The sequence below is a fragment of the Homalodisca vitripennis genome, chromosome 6, assembly GCF_021130785.1.
Source record: "Homalodisca vitripennis isolate AUS2020 chromosome 6, UT_GWSS_2.1, whole genome shotgun sequence".
Taxonomy (NCBI): Eukaryota; Metazoa; Arthropoda; class Insecta; order Hemiptera; family Cicadellidae; genus Homalodisca; species Homalodisca vitripennis.
Genome location: NC_060212.1, coordinates 158,387,043 through 158,412,208, shown reverse-complemented (window position 1 = coordinate 158,412,208; position 25,166 = coordinate 158,387,043). Strand labels below are relative to the sequence as shown.

Sequence of the window (25,166 nt, the reverse complement as noted above, 5' to 3'; positions counted from 1 at the left end):
GGGGGGAAGACAGCGATCTGTTTGTAGATATTTCGCTTTATTAACTTCTTCTTGCAGTTTTTCAACAACATTTGGTCTATCCTGATGGTCTGGTTTTTTCTTAGAAGCGACTGCTGAAACGATCATTTCTGCTAGCCACTTCTTTCCTCTGTAGTTGAAATGTAGGCCTTGGTGTGTGTGCAAATGTCTCTCGGCTTTGCTTGCTTCCAACAATGTAACTAATACCTTCTGGTTCACACTGTGTCGAAACATTGATTACACAATTATAGGCAAACCGTTTACAAAAAGACCCTGGGTGAGTTGAGTTCACGCAGGGTGGGGTACATACTCCTCTGACGCTGTGAAACCGCCCTCTCGCAGTATCCCCACCACTGCTCGGCATTCGCTTTATCGGATCATCTGATTGATCCGGCTCAGTCGGTCTCCTTCACTGCTGCAATTCGTTCAGTTGAACCGGTCAGTACAGAGTTACTGAACCTTCCCACTAGAGTGCGTTATAGCGGTCTTAACGCATAAACTCTATTTTTAGTTAGTTCCATATGATGTTAAGCTATTTTTCATGGTTAAGGGTTTTTAAATGAACTGAATTATAATATTGTAAGTTTTAATGATTATTAAAAATAAGAATAATAATAATTAAGACTAAGTTAAAAGAAATATTGAGAATTCTTAATATTTTAAGTTGGCAGGAAAAAGTGAACAAAACGTTTGAGATGAACCACTTTTGAATCACTCTGATCCAGATCACTCATTCACTTGACTGACCCGTTCGAATTGAACGGGTCAAGACCGAACGACACATCTCTATTGGCCACTGCCACTGCACGGCTAACCTCACAACAAAATGCAAGCTCCCTGGATACGTCTATAGCTGCATTAATCTGTTCAATTAATATTTTACGCTTAGACTGTGACACTTTTATATGCCTACTCACAAAAAAAATAATATAGTTATAGAGCAAGTAAAGTAGCTGCAATGTAAACAAAACTGAGCGAGCGAGACACGATCCACACAGCTGATAAACAGATCAAGAAGGTGCTGGTCCCACTTCCCACCACAACCCCCCGCCGCAGGGGGACCCCTCCTGTGCGGTACTGCTCAGAAATTTGCTTCTGTGCAGGTTTCTTTGTCAGCGGTTTATCTATAGCATCTTAAAATGTTTCGGCCTCGCTGTGAGAGCCATCTTCAGTCAACAGATTTTAAACCAGTTTCAGTTGCTCCTTGGTTAATGATCTAGACCTTGCCAGCAGTCTTGTCTGCTTGGTTACTCTGGCAGCATTTTTTTATGACACAAAAATAAGTATATGGTTAATGATTGCTAACAATGAAAAAAAAACCTAATTAGTACATTATCCTTGGAAAGAGGAATTAAAAGTTATGTGAAAAAAATCAGTTATGTCTAAATGTATGATATAAAAACAACAGTCCCGTATAAAAAGAAAAATTAAGGGAAATTAAACAAACAAAAACACATACTGAAGTGAACTAAACTTTATTTTGATAAACCACTCACAATCTACTTCACAAATTCTTTTATTCATAAGCACGAAAGGCAATAAAAATATTTAAAACACTTTGTATGTCAAGCTATAAAATAGCAAGAAAATGGCTCACTATACAATGTTGAATTATAAGGCAGAATAAAGGTCACTGAAAGCATTAAACAACTATGCAACAGAGACAGTATAAGGCAATTTGAAAACTACAAACATTTTGGTCACATACGAAATTTACTTATTACAAAAAGCACTACATAAAGTTTACAAGGAACTGATATGCCCAAACAACCAGCACCATAACCTCTCGTATTATCGAATATAATAACGGCACTTTATAGTGAAACCATTTACAACACTGAAACAAAACAATGAGCCAGAAACAAGATTTTATTAAAAATAATAACATGATCTGATAAACAACTTACATCTGATAAAAATAACTAAGTACAAAAACATTGCCTGACAACGGCTCAAACAAACAAATCTTTGATGTTAAAGAATAAAACAAGTAAGAATAATATGTAAAACTTATCAATTTTCTGAATCTTTATATTGGAATAAACACAAAAATGTAGTATATGGATATAGTAATACAAAACAAGTTCACTTCATTACATTAAATAATTGAGAAATATAAAAAAAGTAATATAAAAGTGTAATTACATTAATATCACAAGGCGCAAGCAAGCTTATTTCCAACAATTTATCAATTATAAATTTAATCGTAAAATAAGCTTTTAAAACACCTCATTGCATACCCCTTGATTCATCCGATAATAAAGGCAGTGTATAATTTACAGTGTTAACCTGTGCGGAACGTTGCAAAAAGCCAATCAATCCTGTATCACAACTTTACTTATGTCGCGACAACGGCCGCGAGAAGCCACATTTCAGTCTAATTTACACCCGGAGGCTCAGCTTTCTAAGAGGTCAATGTAAATTCTAATGTACAATTAACTTATTCAAAATATAAATTGGTAAAATAAAAACCCTGGCTGAATTACAAGAAGCTGCGAAAACAGTGTTGAGCGAGATTAACCCGAGGAGGCGGTGATCTGCTCATCCTGGTTGGTCGACAGCCGCTTATTCTGGCGCACCATCTCTGCCCTCCGTTCCTACAACACCCAACACAACATTTTACAAGGTTGTAACCTTAGGTTATTCACATTATAGCGTCACAATGTTGACTATGGCATCTACTGCTGATTCAGTCAAACTTGTCAGCACGTGACAAACTTGTCAAACTCAATTAACATATTTAAATACTAAGAGATATTTAAATGAGTGAGCAATGTAGACTAAAATAAAACAACTTGGGATTATGAAGACCTGATAATGGGTGTTATTGTTAAGATGTAATATACATACAGTAGAACCCCTCATATCCGGCCTCGGTTTTACCGCACCTCGGTTTATCCGGCCACTTCCCGGAAGCCAATATCGAAATTTATTTACCACGGCTTGCAGACGCGCAGTTGCACGCACTAGTCTCCCACGAATCTTGCGTTATTTTGGTGTATCTATTTGTTTACATTTTCCTGTGTTGTCCTCAGTTGAGCTAATAGGTTTAACCTGTAAACAGTTCGTTGATTATTTCCAGTGCGGTTAGTACAGTACAGTACAATTGTTTTGTTTCGTCAAGTGCTGTGTAATGTAGGTTGGTTTATCCGGCCGAATCGTTATCCGGCCAGGGGCTCGGTCCCGTGGTGGCCGGATATGAGGGGTTCTACTTTATACAGTATATCATCGGCATGCCATGTAGAAAATTAACAATTATCTTAATGCTCTAACGACCTCACATAATCATGATACTTGTTTAAATAGTATTACTTGGAATTGTATTACTTACCCAATAAAAAGTTTCAAGAACTTAAATCAGTTTTATATTTTAGGTTTCGTCACTTGACAAGAGAATAGATATATCACAGTTATTGAGATTTTGTGTTATTTTTTTTACACTTAATGATTACAAATGTCTGACATTTTATGTAATTGTTAAGCAAATAAGATCTTATAAATACTGTGACCTTCACAATAAAATGACTGTTTATTTATTTGTTAAAGCTTCAATTGTACTAAAAACCATTCTGATTCCTTCACAGGGAGATGGTGAATTCAGTTGTTTACCAGACTGAAATAGTGCTATACTTAAACATAATGTTATTGACATTTTGGTTCTAGTCGTCTTCTCAATTTTTTTACACCTAGGCTACACAGACAATGCTTGACAAAAATTATAAACACTGATAAAAAGTGAAAACCGAAAACAATATCTATTACTCCATAACAAGTACTAATAAATGCCATGTATTTTCAGGCCAACCAATCTTATTGCAAAAGCATGACTATTAAGAGATCACTAAGCTGGTCCTTCAGCATCATTTTATATTGTCTAAAAACTGCAAGACGGCCCTCAGAGGGTTTAACTAGTAAAAATTGCATTGAGCTTACATGCACCTATATAAACATCGTATAACTAACAACACAAGCAAGTCGAACATGGCAGCTTATGTGAATTAAACCACAAGCCCCAAGGATAAAGATAACAAATTAGTAGTAGGGAAATAAAAATATTAAACATTGCTTTCATCAATGGTTACAAGCACAAATCACATTTTAATTATATAAAAGACCTTTGAAAAGATAAATTTCATGTCCAAGGTTAAATCTTATTTGTATTATTTATGTATTATACATATTATTATGTATTATAAGATAAAATACACTTATTTTCAAGACAGAGTATGATACGGAATACTAATACAACTTATTAATGTAATTAAATTACAGTGGAACTCCTCTAATCGGGTGCTCCGCTGCTCCAGTTAATCTGACCATGCTCGATCTCACGAGCTTGTACCAACTTGTCGATGACCACTGCCCGTCACTCGCTATTGCTTACGGTTATTATCACTTGTCCACTTCAGAACTGTGTCAGCTCTCATGTTGTTTCTGTCAATGTCCTTGTTTATGTACTGTACTGTGTACATTCTTGAAGCTCTTGTCTTATTGGAAATGATATATTAATTCAAACAAACTCTCCAATAACATAAAGTTTTATTTTTTGTGAGGCCTTTCGTACTCAATGAGTACATCTTCGGACTCACACAACTGAATGAAAGTAATAATAACAATAGTAACATAAACAATTTTGTACTAAATAATTCCTACAACAATCTATCTACAGATATTACTAAAAGTTTTAAGAAACATGCCAATATTAATGTATCTACAAATTCCAAAATTTAATTAAAGAATATATTAGGAAATTCCAAGAACAAAATTAATGAAGAAGAAAAATCTGGAATTTATCAAATTAATTGTGACAATTGCGATTTAAAATACATTGGCCAAACAAAAAGAAAGTTAAAACAGAGAGCTAAGGAACATAGGGCATGTTTAAAATACCAACAGGAAGAAAGATCAGCCATGGCAAAACATGCACTTCAAACTGGACACTCTTATTCAAATGCAAAATTATTAAAAGAAGTACAAAATAAAAAATTCCTTGATGCATATGAAACATTTTTTATAAAAAAGAACCAAAATAATCTGGTAAACAACGAACCTGGACCTTTTCAAAATTCACCGTTACTTTATTTGATTTAACTAAATATAAACTTTATTTTTATATATACATATAAGATACTGTGCTGTCATAGAATATTACCTCTTTGTATTTTTAATGACATATGTTTTTATTTAGTACAAAATTGTTTATGTTACTATTGTTATTATTACTTTCATTCAGTTGTGTGAGTCTGAAGATGTACTCATTGAGTACGAAAGGCCTCACAAAAATAAAAACTTTATGTTATTGGAGAGTTTGTTTGAATTAATATATACTGTACTGTGTAGTTTTATATTTTGTTGGTTTTAACACACAGTGTAATTGTTTGTTTTTCAACGTGTCAGGAGGAAAACCTAAACACGTAACTGTTTCGCCAAATTAAAAATTAGCAGTGCTACAAAGACTGCACCAAGGACAATCGCCCCAAAAAATTGAAAAGGAACTCAATGTACGTGTTTTCACAATTAAGGATTGGAGAAAAATAGGAAAGACGTTGAATCGTATATAATTAGGATTGATGGTGAAAATGCTCTTAATAATCGCAAAACACTAAAAAACCTAGACTCGAACTGCTTGATAGTGCATTGTGGATGTGGTTCTGTCAAGAAAAAAGAAACAAAACCCTGACATAAGAACCAAGTGTAAAAGAAAAAAACAATATCTTTTCACAATTTCAAAATTTCGTGACCATAAATATAAAAAATTTATATTTATAGTATAAAAAAATAGTAAAATCTTTTTCTAATTAATATCCAACATATAAGTTTTGAAATTTATTAGTTTTCATACTATGTTAATATTAATTGCAATTTTAAAAATTTCACTTTTATTTTAAACATCTGTAAAAAGACTTATTATTTATATTGCTTATAAATAACTTATTTTTATGTCAGAAATTAAAAAGACATCAAATTAATGGGATTATTGTTTTTTCAGCTTCAAAAAGTGCTGATAAAGTTGTAGATTCAACAGATGATATACATTTTTTAAATAACCATATTATAATTTCAAGATATAAAATTTGTAGCAAATTTTATGCTAAAAATGAAAATAAATATTTGTTATATTTATTCCAACAAAAAATGTAATACATAATAAAATTGGAAAAAGTCCTGATTTTATCAACACCTCACAAGTATAAAGAAAGTCATTGAGTTGATTGAATTGATTTACTTAATTATAAAATATGCTGGAATCTATAGATAAATATTTTACTAGTCATCATAGAGCTAAATTTAATTGATGATTTATGATGATTGAATTGATGAATTAAAATATAAAGCACAACACTTGAAAACTCATAAATTATTAGAAATAGACTATATGGTATAAATAACAGCATATTCAATATTATATTTACGGTTAATGTAAATATATATTGAACAATATGAACTCACACTTCAGATTAGGCATTATAATAAAATAATCATATATTACTGTTTTATTACGTCAACAGGCACGCCAAACAATAAATAATTTGGACTGACTCAGAAGTTCTCGTGTAGGGTAATACAATAACCAAAAAAGATGGTTGATTTTAAATCAGTGTCATGATGAATGCTTACTGACAACTATTACAAAGATAGTCAAAAGAGGGAACATACGAGGGTTATTAGAAAAATAAGGTTCCCTATGCCGCCGAGACAGAATGCGATATGTTGGGAGAAATTTGGCAACACTGTCTTACTCATCTGCTGACCCTCTCTCTATCCATACCACTCGTGCTTCGCTACGTCCAACAGTGCCGGCATAGCTGCTTTCGAAGATGGAGCTCCCTGTCATTGTTACCGCCAGATGCGAAATTCGTGCTGTGATACGTTTTTTAAATGCAAAACAGATTTCACCTATTGAAATTTATCATCAATTAATCGAAGCATATCTGTTCAACACGTTCGGAAATGGTGTAGAGAATTCAGTGAAGGCCACATGGAAATTCACGATGAAATCCGAAGTGGACGGCCTTCAGATTCAGATGGAGTTGTTGAAAAAGTTGAGACAATATTGGTTGAAGATCGGCCATCCCCCCTACAGCCCAGACCTAGCCCTAAGTGATTATCACTTATTCCCAAAATTAAAGGAACACTTGGGTGGCCAAAGCTTCAGTACCGATGATGAAGTCAAGAAAGAGGTTACTCGATACCTCAGAGGATTGGCGGCAGAATTCTACAACATGGGGATAGAAAAGTTGGTGCATCGTCTACAAAAGTGTTTGGACAGAAACGGTGATTATGTGGAAAAATAGCTTAACTTTTAAGTTTTAAATTGATGTATAACACTAAGTAGAAATATAGAGCTGCCTATTTAAAAAAATCATGGGAACCTTATTTTTCTAATACCCCTCGTAACTTAGGCTTTTATATCGCATGTACAAATATATATTTGTCGGTTTTCCCGACTGATGAAAATTTTTGTTTGTTTGTAATTTTTCAAATAAAGATATAATTTCAAAAATATGTTGCATCAAAACTATAACTCCAACATAAAAACGCATAACTGACCACAATTGCAAAAATGGAATTAGAAGTTACTAAAAAAAATAATAACGCGTATGGATTTTTCCAAAGTTACCTAATTTTGTCAATGCAACTGGTCAACTGTCGCAAATCGTGACTTTTACAAATTATTGTACCTTTTCTTTTACTATTCATAGACATAAAAAGATAGGACAGTTATGTTTTTATATATGAAAATGAAAGTTCAGAATCTCGTCTTGTCATTTATATATGCATAGTTAGTATTAAATTTAGTTATAAACATTTCATCAGGAGAATAGTACACAACCGTAAAAAAAATGCCTACCACCTCACAAACAACAAAAAATTGTTGGAAATCCGATTAACGCACTTCTGGGGTTAAAAATCATGAATGCATGAATATTTCTGCTTTAATGTTGAAAACAAGATATAATCGCTTCAAACAATTATTTGAACTACATAGCCAATATTATAGCTTAAGTCATTTATAATTGTGTGGAAAAATTAACTTCCATACTTGTGGATTTGAGCTGGAAAACCTAGAGTTAAAAAATTATTTCATTTAAGCTGAAAAACAATAGTGATTTCAGAAGAATATTTTGCGGACAGGCTGAATTTTGCAGGTGAAATACTCTGGCTTGTGGTGGAAGGTGATTGTTAATACCATTGTTGTCTAACGTAAGTAACATTAATGACGTGTTAAAATAAGATAAACTGTATCAACTGTTTTACATAATCATTTCTAATATATATCAAGCTAAAAGTCGAATTGAATAATAGTTGAGAATATTAGTTTATAATAAAAATAATCTCTGATTAGGTTGAAATTTAACAAACGAAACAACCTTAGAAAGGGCAGGCATTACAAAAAATTATCAGGATTGGTCAGAGTAAATTTGCGTAATTCTATTAAAAAATTGGCAATTTATACTCATGATTTTGCACTTCCTCTGAGGAGACATGGTTGTCACATTACACTGGGCCTATTGAGCCTCCACAATTTCACATCTAGTAAGATCAGAACACAATATAAAATATAAACTGTGACAACAATAATCAAATCTCAAATCGTATTGGTCTTGGAAGGGATAGTGTAAACTAGAAGGTATGTGTAGAAACATGCTACAAATAAAGTCTTAGGCTATTCCAAGACTAGATTGTCACTACAGCGTATTCTCTAAAAAAGGTGTCTCTAAATCAGATTTTCATAATGGGTCAATATTGATGGCGATATAATTATTATGGTCAACCTACAACATAACTATGCAGGTACAGTTGAATATACAAATAACAGGGGAGAAAATAAAGGACATATTAAAATAAAATAAATATTCATATCCTAAATATGTCTGTTCAGTCTGAAAATGTTTTGAATGAAATACTACTAAGTTTACACTAAGTGGACACAGAACAGTTGAAGAAGGAAAGATAATTGTTAAATCAATACAGTAATATTCTATTTTTAACAAACCAACACACAAACAGTTGTGCTGGTAACCATTGATCTTTTCAAATAATCTAACTATAGATGATGAATACATTATTTAAAGAGTCAATAGCAACTAAAACATTCCATCGGCATAATAGACATACACAAGCCAATATCTAACAACACATGCAAGAGAAAATTAATTTCCATTACAATTAAATGTTAGTCACAGTCTATTAAGGGTTACAAGAAATAATATATACTTATTAGACTAGCTTACACTTTGTTAATTCTCTAACTTCGTAATAATGCACAAAGCGTTAATTCAAAATACTCCTACATTATCGCCATGCTGACTACCAGAATTTGTGTTATAATTTTATAAAAAAAGAATATTAACTGCCATGTAATATACAAATTGATAACTTCGGTTAATCTACTTATGCACAAATTTCTTGGTTAGGTTGAGTGGAAGATTGGTTCTCCAATTTGCATTTCTAATATTTGTGTTTTTCAAATTTTCTAATTTGGGTTTCTTAGTTTATGAAATTTTACATTTATTAAAAATTACATGTAGTGACCTAGATAAAGTGGCATAGAAAAGAGTCTTACTTGCATTAAAAAGATTAGTTTTTGGATGATTTATTATTGAAAACCATTGATATAAACGTGAATGTACACAAATTACAAAAAAAATATTCTGTTATAGAATCAATGATCAATGATCTCCTTGGGATCTGACTGCACTGTTCCACTGGCTTTAATGGGCACTGTATCATAAAATGTTATTTCGTACTCTTGATAGATGCATAATAAGTGAGTTTCTTGTTTAGATTATTTATTGTTATTTATTTTTGCCTTCTTTGTCTGCACTGGCATATTTAATCCTAGAACCGGTGATCTCTGGATATCAGGTGAGAAGGGGTCTTGTATTTTTCTAATTTGGGTTTCTTAGTTTACGAAATTTTACATTTATTACAAATTACATGTAGTAACCTAGATAAAGTGGCATAGAAAAGAATCTTACTTGCATTAAAAAGATTAGTTTTTGGATGATTTATTATTGAGAACCATTGATATAAACGTGAATGTACACAAATTACAAAAAAATATTCTGTTATAGAATCAATGATCTCCTTGGATCTGACTGCACTGTTCCACTGGCTTTAATGGGCACTGTATCACAAAATGTTATTTCGTACTCTTGATAGATGCATAATAAGTGAGTTTCTTGTTTATATTACTGTATTTATTGTTATTTATTTTTGCCTTCTTTGTCTGCACTGGCATATTTAATTCTAGAACCGGTGATCGCTGGACATCAGGTGAGAAGGGTCGTTGTTCAACCACTATAGTCGGATGTCCGATACATTTGATTTCATGATTTGTGATCGCCTGTCTTGACATCCTAATTTAATGAAATAGTTGTTACTTTTTTTATAATAAGAGAAATATAGATTTTCTATGAATGGGACTGAGACTCATCATAAGCGACTGGTATTACAAATCCTTGATTGAAATACAGGCTTCTTTTAAGAAACGATTTTCTTTCAACAGGGTATTTCCAATGTTTTAAAATACAAAATGAAAATATGTGCATCAAGATACAATAATATAATTTTTCAATCATATTTAAAGCATTTCTGTTAATTTATTAATTATTTTGTAATCTAGTACTTTGAAAATTTTGGTATCGGAGTAAAGTGAAAAGCAGCTGCAGTATTAACATTGAGAATCATTGATACCTTGATATCGCTATGTATCGAGATATTCAGGTATTGGTACCAAAATCGCCCCATCCCTAATAACGATGTTTTGATCAAACGGCTGATTATGTCTGACAGAATCTTTACACTAATTACACATACTTGCACCAGTGCATTTCTTATAGGAAATTTTGCAACTTTAGAGGTCTGTGGGGTGAAATACTGAGGTTGGAAAGGATATCCTTTGTTAGTGTGCGCGCCTTTAGGGGCCAAGATAAACTTGACACTATCTTGTCACTACCTTTTATAGTTTGTCTGGCATTGATCAGTTAGTGAGTCAGTCAGAAGTTGACCTTTATAATTATATTAAGTTAGTTTGTTATAATTAGTATTATATTTACACAATTATATAACTATTTTTATAAGGAACATTTATTCTGTTACAACAATATGTATTACAATCAACCAAAACTTATGTTTATAACTTTGAAGTGCACAGTATCTATTGCAAAGAACATGCTAACTTAATCAAATTAAATGAAAACAATTTTAAGAAAAATGTCAAAGCTTATATAAAATACTCTCTCATGCACCCAATGTATGTGTTAAAGATGTTAGCAAGAAGAATCATTCCAATTCCAAAACAACGTACATTATTTCTAGCGATTTCTATTTTTCGTTCGAGTTCCTTCAGTCGTTTTTGCTCGGCAGTTTCTAGCTTTTCCCGAATGATTTCGAGCATCTTCTTGGCCTCTTCTTGGCTGGACAGTCTTAACTCTTCTAATTTGTCTTTGTTCTACCATGCACAACACCGACACAAACAACACAACATACTCAGTACAAGGTAAGCAAACAAGACACAAGTGCACACACAATATCATGGACAGGTAACCAAACAACAAGAATCTATAATTTTGTATCTTGACTCCAGCACACAGTTCGTGCTAAGACAAGTAATACTTCTATTTTTAAAACACTTTGTTTTGTATGAAAAGTAAGTAAGTTGTAGTGTAGTGAAAAAGAACAAAATTCAATACATCGTAGAATTATTCAATGCTTTCAATATCAGTGCTGTTTATTTTACAAATACCGTATACTTTCATACACACAACACCAGAAATAAAAATAAGCTTGACATTCCTCAACATCGACTGACCAAATTTGGAACATCCCATATGGTAAATTGTGTAAGATTTGTTAACAAGCTTCCAGAAATTGCTCATGTTACTCCAATAACAAATTTAAAAAGGAAATTTTATTTGTGGCTTTTAAATAATCCACTTTATTCAATTGAGGAGTTTTTAAATATGAATTTCAATATACAGTTTTAAATTATTGGGTTTTAATTTTAAAATATATGTTTATTTTTAAAATATACCTATTTTACAACTGTAAGGTAAATGTTTTTGAGTCTCTTAAATCTGTTTTGTGGTTTTCAATGATGGTTTGTTTCTATATTAGTATGGTTTATACTAAAAGTGTATTGACAATGCCTATTTCATTGTATGTATGATCAACGGCAATAAATATTTTGTCTTACTTTGGAGAAACACAGTAAAAAACGCAGCAGCATTCAGTAATATTTTTGAATTTAATATTTTGTTAAGATTTACTGAAATTGTCATTGTGTCTATTTTTTAGTAAGATAACATAAACATGTAATAAAAATGAATTCAGTTTTTAAAGTTGTTAGCACACAGTATTTTCTTTTTCTATTTACATGTAATTGTCATACAAATTATCATGACCAACACCTGATAAAGTAAATACTGAATAATATTATATGAAATCCCACGGTTATTTTTATTACTGAACACTCTTTATTTGTACATTAATACGAAAAACAAAAACAAAGAGCCAAGTTTTAATCCAAAGGTATAAAAGAAGAATAGAATAATAATTTTTACCTCCTAAATGACTTGTTACAAATACTATTTTTGTAGATCTGTCAGTTAACCAGACAGATTCTTTATTTATTTTTCTTAATTTATGTTGTCTCACTGTTATTATAGATTTAAATTTCTCAATTCGTGATCAAATACAAGTTTTTATGCCTCCCTGGTCGAGATCTATTTCTACAAATACTTTTTTATAATTAACATGTAAGCAACCACATCTCCCAGTTTGCTGCACTTTTTGGAATTTGGTAATAATTTTATGTCAACAATATTAACAGTTTGGGAGCTCGTTTGATCTCTTCTCGTATATTTTTCACAAGACTTTGACATCTCTTGCTCACTTTCGTTTTAAAGTAAAAAGATTTGTTGTCCCCTACACCTAGTTTGGCACTATTTGCCAATTATACACATTTAAATTTGTGAATACAATCACTCACGCATCATATTAATTTTATGTCAATGTTTTATATTGACAGAGTTTTAAATGCAGACTGTTTTAAAGAAGTATATTCTGAAAAATAGTAGGTCAAACAAATAACAGGATTTATTTAAAAAAATACTTCTAGTTGAAGGAAAATTACAAATAATGAAAATAGTGTGATCTCTGACGAATTAATATATTAAATTTAAATCAAATAGCCAATGTTTTATAGTTAGTAACAGTAGTTTTTGTAATAGTTAAGTAACATGTCATGAAATTGTTAATCACAGCCTCAACAGAGTTTCTTGGAAATGAAATGCTCATGTTGTTTAATCTAAGTCAGATATTACAATTTTTGTTCAGAATAGATTTTTTTTATATAAAATATTTATATTATTTTATAGGATATATTCATACATTTGTCTCAAAACCAATGTGCAGTACAATACATACACTATGACCGGTACTGTTGCTGATATATCATATCAAATGGACAATAATTCAAAACAGTGATTTAGAATACCGAGGTTCGACTCTGTGAAAGACTGTGTCATACATTTGTCCCAAGAACCATTGTGCAGTAGAATACATACACATTAACTTCTACACAGCTTATTGTAGTTGAAAAGGTTCTCATGAATAAATTTCATTATTAAACTAAGGTAAAATTACCCAAATTATTAATTTTGTATTGCTAAACTGTTGCTTTATTTATACTAAAAACTGATTTAGTATTAAGCATTAGTAATAGCTGTTACACCTCAGCACACAAAATTTAAATTCAGTGCAAGTAATATTTATAAAATTACATTAACATAAAGATTGGATTAGGTGCAAATATCTTGCATGATTTTTTTATTAGCTATATTTTTATATTTATCCTTTGCTTTTCAGAATTGTCAAGAGGTGCATGTGGAACTTCTTTGTAACATTGCACTTTCTTTTACCGCTTAGCTTTTACAGACAGCTTTGATAACTTACATTTTTCCTTACCGAAATAATGTTTTGTCAAACACATGCAATCACAAGACCAAACAACTGAGGTTATGAAACTGTCATTAGCAGTATTGAGACGTGTCCTGGACAGAACAAAAATTTGCAGGCAAAATTAACCACAGAGAGGCTGCAGGTGTGAATGAGAAAACGACCCATATTGAAATGTAAAATATATCTACCCAACTTTACACATTCCATTGACAGAGCAATTTGCCATCACAAGGATTTTCTATTTCTAACTTTGAATTTAAAAAATTGTAGATTTGCAGTTTTAACACATTCACTAGGGCGAACAGTCCCTGCTACTATCTCAGCTCTCTTAAAGTCATTACATGACCGGTGTTGCAGTAAAGGTGTTAATGCGAAAACAACAAACTTTTGATATGATGAATATACGAGGGTCGTCCAGAAAGTAAAGAACGATTGCGCATCACGGGTGGCGCAGTTCACCCACCACCGCGGTAGATAGCTTGTTCGTTAGCCACACCTTCTGCCTCAGTGTGAGCTGAGTAGCGGTACCGTGAGGTCACGTTTGCGTCTCCTGTGAAAGTTTAAAATGGCGGCGTTAATTGAAAATCCCGCCAAGTGTGAACTGCGTAGTGTGATACGGTTTCTGAATGCACAGAATGTTCGACCTATTGAAATTTATAGGCAAATTAAGGCAGTTTACGGTGACAAAGCTCCAGTCAATGGAATGGCATCACTCGAATTCACGAACAAAAAAACAGGAAAGAAAAACCAAATTTGAACACCAGGAAATTGATGGCAACAGTTTTTTGGGACCGAAAAGGCCTAATCCATGTGGAGTTCATGCCGAGAGGCAAAACAATCAACTCAGAGGCCTACATCGACCTTGCATCGGCTTCGCCGCGCTATTCAGAACAAACGATGCGGAATGCTGTCGTCGAAAGTGGTGCTGATCCACGACAATGCTCGGCCTCATTGCAGTGCACGAACCAAAGCAGAACTCAATTCTTTCAAATGGCAAATCTTCGGACACCCTCCGTATAGTCCAGATCTGGCTCCGAGTGACTATCACTTGTTTCCAAAGTTGAAAGTGTTTTTAGGCGGAAAAAAACTTTTTGGGTGACGAAGACCTCAAAGAAGGAGTAAAAACGTGGCTTCATTCCTTGGCGGCAGAACAGTATAACGTCGGTATAGAAAAACTGGTGCCACGCTACAACAAGTGCCTTGACAGTTCCGGCGATTTTGTAGAAAAAATAGAGTAAGTTTATAAGTATTTATAAATAAATTTTCATGCTCTTATCTTTTGTTTTTATTGACTTATAACAAAACGTTCTTTACTTTCTGGACGACCCTCGTATATTGTCTCACATCTTGGATAGACAATTTTAAAATAACCTGATTTTCTTAATTTAGCCATACCTTTTTATACAAAATTTAACTATTTTAAATGTTTATTTGATGACCAAAATATACAACTTTGTGTCAGCCTATTTATGCTGATTCCCAACTAAGTGCTAACAATCTAATGTCCCGACAACTTGTAGAACGTTACCTGGCTCTTGAGCTTCTCGAGTTGTTCCTTCTCTTTGGTCACTCGCCTCTGCTCTGCCTGCTCGAGCTTGGTCTGGATCTGACTCTCCAGACTGGCAAACTTCTCTTTGTTGATAGCTCGCACCTTCTTCACTTGCTCTTCCTACGCGCCGTGCACACACACACAGACCATGCAAAGCAGGTGCAACGTTAACAAAATTCCACTCAAATATTACAAAACTGATGTTTTTTAAAATCAACTTTAAAAAATAAACCAAGCTACAAAAAAAAATAAACTAAGTGCTTACAAAATCAAATATTTTAACAAAGGATTTACTTAAGAGTGTATGTGAAAAAATGTTTGAAATAAATTAACTATTTATTTTTTGTTGTGATAAAGCATTAATTTTTTATATCACAATAATATTTTCTTTTTTAACTTTTTTCTTCAAATTATGGAATATTCTATTTTATAATACCAAGAACCATTTTTGAGAACATATAATTATATTTGAGGGGTTGATTCAAATAAACAAAGGTGTTAAAATTGGTAGCCTGATGTAATCAATCTATACTCTGTCTAAGGCCCTGGGCACGATACGAGCAGTGAGCGTCGAGCGTCACCAGAGCGGCGAGGGTGGTCACGATACAAGCGGCGCCAGTGTGTTGCAATATGCCTTCGAGTGAGGACCTTGTACATCTTCTGTTGTTATCGGAAAATTCAATATTGAAAAGGCGTGTAGTTCGGGGTTGCCAGCGTGGGATAAAACGATGGGGAGTTCATCCAATTAACAGGAGAAGAAGTATGGAGAGTACCACCATCTCATCAAACAGTTGAAAGAAGATCCAGAACGTTTTTTCCAGTACACTCGGATGAGCGTACCGACGTTTGATTTTATTCTAAATAGACTGAAGGGCAGACTGGAGAAGAAAAGAATCGGTTTACTTCAGCAGGTGAAGCCAGAAGAAAGGCTTGTAGTAACTTTAAGGTAAGGTAACGACACTGAACTTCACATATCAAACTTTCAATTTGAGTATCACTAAGCTTCTTCAAAGCAACAATGTCCTTTTTCTTAAGTTTTGCCGGAGGCTCACGTGGTTCTTGCTCCTCTGCCATCTTGAACTAGACTGAAAACCGTGGGAAGAAGCATGACTCATCTGAGCGTCGAGCGTCGTACAAAAAGTAATCGGGCAGGGTTTGGCGGTGCCTTCGACGCTAAGCGGCGCTAAGCTCACTGTCGCTCACCGCTCAAGTCTATCGTGACACTCCTCTTCACATTTGCACGGCAACATATGGGGCCCGATTGCAAAGCGATGGCAGAGTGGTACCGCTCTGACGCTCACCGCTCGTATCTTGCCCGGGGCCTAAAGGTCCAAGGCCCACTATATTAATACATTCGATCACTACTCTATCACAATACTATTAACTGCTCTGAGTTAACAGCTCATACCAAAATTATTTTTTATAGTTTATTATGTACAGATATAATCATGAGAAATATTTTGAAATAATTTTATAAAATATGTTGTAACTATAAAGAAATAAATAAAATTAGTTTTAAACACCATAAATCTTACATTTGACAGTAGCAAGGTTATAATTTTAATATAAACTTGCATAATATTTCAATATTACCTTTACTACTTCATGAGAATGTTTTATATGGAAATACTTTTCTTTATCTTTGTATGAAGATTACATATGTAATAGATGTAACTGAAATGAATAAGAATTAATCAAACTGATCCGTATGTGTCAGGACAAGACCAACTAGAAGTGTGAGTACACATACGAGAGTGCTTGGGTTCAGAAAGAGACCAAGTATTTTAGGGGCCAAGATCCACTGAACAGAGTATAGATTTTACAAATTCAATTATTTACTACTCACTGATTGTTTAAAAATCTGTGTTACCAAGTAGAATTGTTACAGAACAGCAAACTATAGTAAATTATTTCAAGGAATATGCCAATCAATGGAGATATACCATAAAAGTTAAATATCCCAGTCAGTAAGTGAATAGCTTGCTAATCATATAACTTACAACAAATACCAGAATTTATAGTTAGATGTCTGGAACTGTAATTTTAAATGCCATCTTTAAAAATCATTTAATATTTAACCCTTTCAGAACCATATAAAAAAGTTATTTTCAGGCATAAAATGTCATTCCTTTACTGATACCTATAAAATACAGAACTTTGAAGGATTTAAAAAATAATTTATGTTACTCTATGAAGTTAAAAAGACTTTTGTACTTTGGTACAAAAACCAAATGTTAATAGTGCAATTTCTTTATAATCATATACTTTTATTTTCAATTAACTAATTACAATACATAAACAGATTTACTCTATTTTTTACTTACAGGGCTAAAAACTTATAAAAGTGATTGTTTTACCATTGGTAATAAATTTTTCCAAGGTCATCTATTGTCTATAATACTACCAAATTTGGAAAAAAATTATGAATAAACACGTGAAATAGTAACATTCAGTAAGAAAGGTGATAAAAAGAAATTCTTCAATGCCATGACACAGAGAAGTGTAAGGTGTTAAAAATTTCCTGATAACAAGATCAGTTAAAATTTTGTTTAATAAAATACAAATGAGATGTAATTATTTTTGAATTTGAAGGAGTAAAAAGTTTTGTAAAGTACAGTAAACTAGGTACTGATTTTTTCAGTAGTTTTGTCAATGGTATAAACTGCATGATTGGTCCTAAATATATTAAAATAATAATCGTCTATAGTATAGCACTTACATTCAAGGATAAACGCTAATCAATAGTTTATTTTCAATATTTTTAATGTTCAAAAACATTGTTTTTTAGAAATAAAAATGTGTCACAATATTGTGCACAAACTTTCTGTCATTGTCTCAACTTTCTCAGTAGACTGAGATTTTTAAAAGTGAATGGAATATTCAACAAACGCAAATGATAAGCAATAACGCAACTCACATGCTCCTTCAATCTGTCTACAGTGTTCTTCAACACTTCATCGCGTTGCGCAGAAGCAGTCTGTAGTTTCTCCTCAACCTCCTTGCGCAGCTCCAAGGTCTGCTTCTCCAGCATCTGGCGGGTCTTCTCCACTGAATCCCACTAGAATTGTGTGCGAAAATCAACTACGAAGCACTAACATTAGCGTGTACCAAAACAACAGAAATAATAGTAAAAGATACGGAAATAAGCGCAACAGCATACAGCCACACCACACAGGCACTTACCACAGAGAGATGTTCATTCTTGGAGTGAAGGAGCTCATTATATACACTGTACAGATTCAATCTAACACAATTTATTTTTTACTCTTTGAAAAGCCAGATATCTATTCACCTGTTGTTCCAGTCGCAACCTTTAGTTCACGACCAGGACTGTTACTAAAGTCAACTAAACATTTTGTCAGATTAAAACTGCCTTGAAATATAAACGTTATTTAAGGTTTGCGTGTCTCCTTTACAGAATTATTTGTGCCTCCTCCTAAAAACTCCTCTCCCCTACTATTTAATATAAATCACAAAATAAAGCTTTTGTGGTAGTAAGGACAGAAAAAGCTGTTTATTTATGATCCACAATCCATGTAAAATTAATATATTTTACACATAATTACGAAATCAAAAATTCAAAAGTTGACCTTGTAGGATCCAGAGCCCTATTTTGAACACAAAATATTGACAAAACAATTATAAAATTGATCAATTACGTACTTTTAAAGTGTAATTGGTAAGTGTGTGAACAAACAACAAAAAAACACATTGTGTAACACTGGATGAAGAGACGGATACAAAAAGCAATGAACATCTAATTTGCCATGACATTTTATCACAATAAATAAAAATGTTCAGCACATAAAATTCTTTGTATACTTTGAAAGAAAGCAAATTATCAACGTTTTAATTTATAGAAAACTACTAAAACAAACTGGAACTATCTGTCTGTAGTTTTGCACAAACGGTGAAACACTCAGATTCAGCAGTATCACACTTTTAGGTACTGCTTTCCTGCAATTTCCCACATTCTTATTGATATCTTCAAAAATATGTTTATTCTATGTTACTTTTCAAATGGAATAACTGAAACACTAGAAATAGATATACATTAAAGACAGCACAGAGATGTTTAGTTCTCTCATAATATTCAGAAACTCAGATATAAATTATACAAGGACTGGATTGACAGGACTGTACTGAATGACTTGGCAGTCACTACAAGACTCCAACTTACATGGTCCTTCAACTTGGTCTTGAAAGCACTGATGTAGGCGTCTCTCTTCTCCACGTGCGTTTCCATTTTCTGGTCGAGGGCTTCTTTGGTCTGGGTGATGAAGACAGAGGTCTGCTCATCCTTTTTCTTAGACGCCTCTTCGATCTTGGCCAGCTTAGCTGCGATACTGGCAATCTTGCTAGCCTCCAGTGACTGCAAAACGGTTGTAAGAAATGTTTAATTTCATGTAAACTTATTTACATATTTTCAATTATTTGATAAAAGAAAACTCACAACTATCCAATAACTGTATTTTTTTACACAAGGCCTTTCGACATTAAAGATGCCATCGTCAGGTCGAATGTAACATGTATTATTTGCATATGTTACATGGAAGATTAAATTTATTTCAAGATTGTTATTAACCCTGTTATTATCCCCTGTTATATGATTGTTATGACTCTAGGATTGTTATTACTCAAAATAAAATTTTTAAGGTAATTAATAATACCAGAGTTAATCTTTCTGATAATGATCTTGAATTTTGAAAAACTACTTTAATACTCATATGAACAATATTAATGAAAAGAAAAAGTCTCTATATAATTCATGATAAAATTGTATTAATCTCTTCAAATTTTCAGTGACAAATATATGAACAATATTAATGAAAAGCAAAAGTCTCTATATTTCATGATAAAATTGTATTAATCTCTTCAAATTTTCAGGGACAAATATATAACTATTTAACAGAACTAATAAATTCTACGCTCCCTTTTGATTTTACTGTTAGTATCTCCAGTTTGATTCTCAAACAGAAAAAAATACTAATTCATAATATTGCATTTGCTCCCTAGTATAAATAATGTCGAAATAAACGTGGGTTTTAAGCAGTAGATGGAAAGGATGAATGGAAGGACAAGACTAGAAAACTAACTTAATTAACGTTTTCTAAAAGTGAAGTTGAATTGCTAACTTTTTGAGTAGATGCTTTTTGTAATATTGTATTATAAATTTAGTTAAAAAAGGGTTCTTAGTCATCATATCATTAATTTATAAAGAGAGCATTTTCGGGCTATAACATTCTATGATTTTAAAGTAAGTTATTCCAAGAAAAAAAGCATAGAACACATCAATCTTACTTTTGGTGTTGAAGCACCATCGCTTGCGACTGCTTTCCACAATAATGATGAACATTCAGGTAAGCCGCATATGACCGTAAATAAATTTTAATACATCTAACGTTTTTTATGTATTTTTACCACTTTTACAGTATACATTTACCCTTACAATGTTCTCCCACAGATATTAGTTCATCCAAATCATTGTGTACACTTAGACCTACACTCAAATGCAAAATTTGTAGATTATCTGTATATCAACTCAGGTGTAATTTTTTTTTTTAAAGGGTGGGTAACAAGAAATGGATCAAAGAAGTTCAAAGTTTCTTGAACATGTTTTGGCTTGTGGTGTAAGCAAGTCAACTGCCTACCAAGCTATTAGAAAATGGTTCAGAGCGAAGCAACTGTCATCTCTGGGCAATCATTTGGCAAGAAACTCATAGAGCCACTAACATCCAGTTCACGGACTGGACCTAGTGAAGCTAAACAAAACCCTTCTTATATATGTCATTTCCTTCATTACTGTACATATTTAAATAACAAAACACTTGCACAATTCTCATTAATGATGATCCTAGGTGTAGACTATGTAATCAGCCAGAGGAAACTGCTACACATTATTTTGCATTTTGAGAGGTTCGAGGTTAGTAGGATAACCCTATTTGGAACCTCACAACCAAGTGATGAATTCGACGTCAGCATTGGGCAGAAGTTCTTGGACCTCTTGAACGTATAGTGGTAGGCAGACTATACTAAAGAAACTTGGAGTGTGTAATAAGATTGGGTTGACATGTTGGGAACTAAGAGATCTTTATACCTCCCTCTTTAATCTTATCTAATCTAGAGAATGGGACACATATACTCTATACAGAAGGTCTACAAAACAACAATTCCAGATTTATTACTTACCAATCTTCTCTCCTCAGCAGCCTTAAGCTTTTCTTCTATGTTCTCAACAGACTTAGTCCTGGTGGGGGACTGGGTCCGCTTGGGTGCTGGTGGGGTTGCTGCAGGGTCCGCCAAGATCACATCGAACTTGAGTCCACCCTTTGATTGCTCCTGGCAACGGATTTCAGTGGCTGAAACAATGAAATCAGTGTAATTAGACTAAATGTAATTTAAATAGGCATATCTAAATTGCCAAAAATTTGCAGTTGGTTTGGACTGTAAACAAAACCATTCAATTTAAAATCCAATACAGTTTATAACAATTAATTGTTAATGATAAATATTTAATTAATTATCAAATAATTTGTAGTACAATTATTAAGGTCAATATATTTCAGTTGTATTACATCCATGTATTTTAACATTGAAAAATGGTTTGGGCTTGAGAATTATTATTACACACATCCAAGTAAGTACATAAATACAATTCTCTAAATATGCCAACACATCATCATTTCAACAGTCGGATTTTCCAATTAAAATTATACTAAGTGAGTTAATAAAATTAAAAACCCAAGTATTGTTAAATCTCTCTTAAGAGATATTTAAATGAGGTTAAAACAGATATTTTAATAAAAGATAAAGTATTACATAAATGATCTGTTTGAAAAACATAGCTATTTTAAATATTAGCCATATTATTATTAGTACTATTATAACTAGAACTATTACGACACACAAACCATTGCTTTCTGTGCAAGTTTCTAGATCGTTCAAAGGATTTTTGTTTACAAGAACACAATACTTGGAAGATACAACACCAGGATCAGGCACCTTGGAGTTCAGACTAACTTCAAGCTGTGTCCTCATGTTTTCAAGGGTTATCCTAAAACTGTGGAGAGTGTGTGACAACTTTGTTTGAAGTTTTAAACATTCTTCCTCGAATCCCTTGATGGCATTTTCGGTAACAAGTAATAAGTTTTCAATACATTGATCGATTTCACTCATTTGGAAAAATTGGCCTTGCACAAAACAGAAAAGTACACTACTTTCAAAGGCACACAAAAACAATACCTTGCTTGTATATTTCACTGACCACAGTTATTACAAGCAGGTTAAGGCTTGCCTGATAAGCTAGGAGATAACAATATCATCCTTATCTCTTTCCCCTCATTGCTCAGCATCATCATTAGACAATTTATAGGACCATAATCGGTTCAAAGTCTAGAATAAATTAATTACACAAGTTTCTCTGCTAGTAATTACATGATATTTCCTGGATGAATTAAATTTAAAATAAGGGTTTATAGTAGAACAATGTTTTAAACACTACCAAAGATAGTGGCGGATGTTTGTATAAGTCTGCTACTATAAGCTGTAGTGATATGTTTGGCTACACATCTGTAGCACCAATATATAGTATTAACAAATATTTTTCAAAACTGTTACACACTGTTTAAACATGTATTACTGTTCCTAATTTTAACTACAGTAAAACATAATAAATTCCAACTAACTATATAGATTTTACTATGAATTATGCAGCACATAGTTTTGATGTAGATGAAGTTAATCCATTAGAGTTGGTACTGTATTCTTAGTTAATAAATATATAATAAACACTAGATGTATTAAAGAATTTGATTTCTTACACATTTGAAACATACATCGAATACAAACATTTTCCTAATTTCACATTTAAAAACAATGTGTAGGGTTCTTCAGTGGGACTTTATCTCAGCATAGTACATCATACAGAGACATATAATCCTCGACTTTGAGGACTCTGTATTACACAGAGAGCATGTGAAACGCTCAGAACTGTTAAAAATCATTTGGTTGGAGGATTTTTTATGAACTGACTAGCTGTTTCCCGCGGCTTCGCACGCGTCTCTTAAGCTTTGCCCATATATTTCTTTGCCTTCAAATAGTGTTTGGGTATTTTAATATACGTAACTACTGTGTTGTAATTGCAGTTTATAATGTGCAGGCGCTTTGATAACTTTTATATCTTGCAGTACAGCCTGGTGGTGAGTTACATCAATGGGCATTGCGTATAAACCTTCTACATAGAAAAATACAAATTTTCATAGTGATCGGTCCAATAGTTTCTGAGTCTATAAAGGACAAACACACAAACATTCATTTTTATATATTATGATTGCAGAAACAGTTTTAAACAAAATTTGTCGTTTCTCTTAAGCTTACTCTATGCTTTAAAACTATAAGTGTAAAGAAAATTTATATATAAATATATTTTTTTGTCGCATTATATATGTTTACAAAGAACAGCTGATTAAAAATTTGAAAAGACTCTTTCATTTAATAACATATGTTTGCTGCAATGCATTTCTTACGGGTATTTCTGTAACCAGTGGGGCGGAATCCTGAATCGGGAAAGGGATAAAAAGTATCCTATAACCTTCTACAGATCAAGACGAACAAATTAAAAAAAAAATTAGGCGAATCCGTCCAGCCGTTTGTGAGTGATGCTGTTACACACGAACAGTTTCATTTTTATATATATAGAAGATAAATGCGAATGCGATGTCGTGGCGGTCTAATTGGACCATATAGATATTCCCGACGTAAAAACGAATAAAAGACGACGTGAAGGGTGCGGGCGAGCCGAGTGTGTGACAATCGATAGGCGGCGAGACGACGTATCGAGCGAGTCGCACCAGCGGCGACACCGGGTCTACCGAGGGTAGTCATCGGTCGGTCCGCCCTACCCACCGCCTGGGGCCGACACTGGAAACGACAAACTATTTACCAAATTTTAAACTAATTCTGACGATTAGTGGTGGCTAAGTATTCTACACTGTTGTTGCACCCTGGCGTTCTAAAACAATATTTTTAATGTATATTTGGTCTACATACTCTACACAAATGTTTTAAGCACTATTTATGTTCACAAAAAATTCTTAATATAAACTAAGTTTTTATTTTTGGAAAATATTTTACACTTTTACACTCTCGTCACAATAAAAATAGTAAATAAATGAAATGGCTTAAATAAATAATCGCCTAAAACACGTTACTTGGATTATGTAAATAAAACGAACATTTTGAACAACGTTAACAGACCTGAAATGTCGCGTTTTAACTGTCGCATAGTTGTGTAATGGGAGCGTCTTACAGTTCTCATTCATTTACAAGAACGATGACTTGTCAGAAGTTGGTAGTATAAAGGTCGTCTCTCACCCGCCAGTGCCTTACTTGGAAATCCGATTTGGTAGTTTTTGTTGTAAGCGATCACTGAGGTAACTATCTTTCAGTGCCTCATTCATAATAGCGTATTAGAAGAAACACGATGATTACGCTGCTGATTGTCTGCAATAAACGTGCTCTACCATTGGCTCGCGCCATCCATATTTCACTTACGCTCCATTTCCCGATCAAACAGCTTTATTCCTTATGAAGAAAAACTGCGCACACAAAAATCTACGAAACGGGATGCGTA

General features: G+C 32.9%; 1 protein-coding gene across 5 annotated transcripts in view; it reads right to left on the bottom strand.

The window, feature by feature from the left end:
* Positions 1–1,477: 1,477 nt before the first annotated feature.
* The window catches only part of LOC124365083 (golgin subfamily A member 6-like protein 4), a 60,536-nt gene continuing 36,847 nt past the window's right edge, over positions 1,478–25,166 (bottom strand). For 2 of the 5 annotated variants that reach the window (XM_046821017.1, XM_046821015.1), the window contains exons 3-8: positions 21,725–21,894; positions 19,716–19,907; positions 18,453–18,593; positions 15,515–15,655; positions 11,333–11,476; positions 1,478–2,615 (exon numbers count right to left, since the gene is read on the bottom strand). In XM_046821017.1, the coding sequence (XP_046676973.1) occupies positions 2,535–2,615; positions 11,333–11,476; positions 15,515–15,655; positions 18,453–18,593; positions 19,716–19,907; positions 21,725–21,894 (869 nt within the window). In that variant the 3' untranslated portion in view covers positions 1,478–2,534. Of the gene's footprint in view, positions 2,616–11,332; positions 11,477–15,514; positions 15,656–18,452; positions 18,594–19,715; positions 19,908–21,724; positions 21,895–22,446; positions 22,815–25,166 lie in introns of those variants that run through there. The other 3 variants (XM_046821014.1, XM_046821016.1, XM_046821018.1) reach the window with 3 other exon arrangements.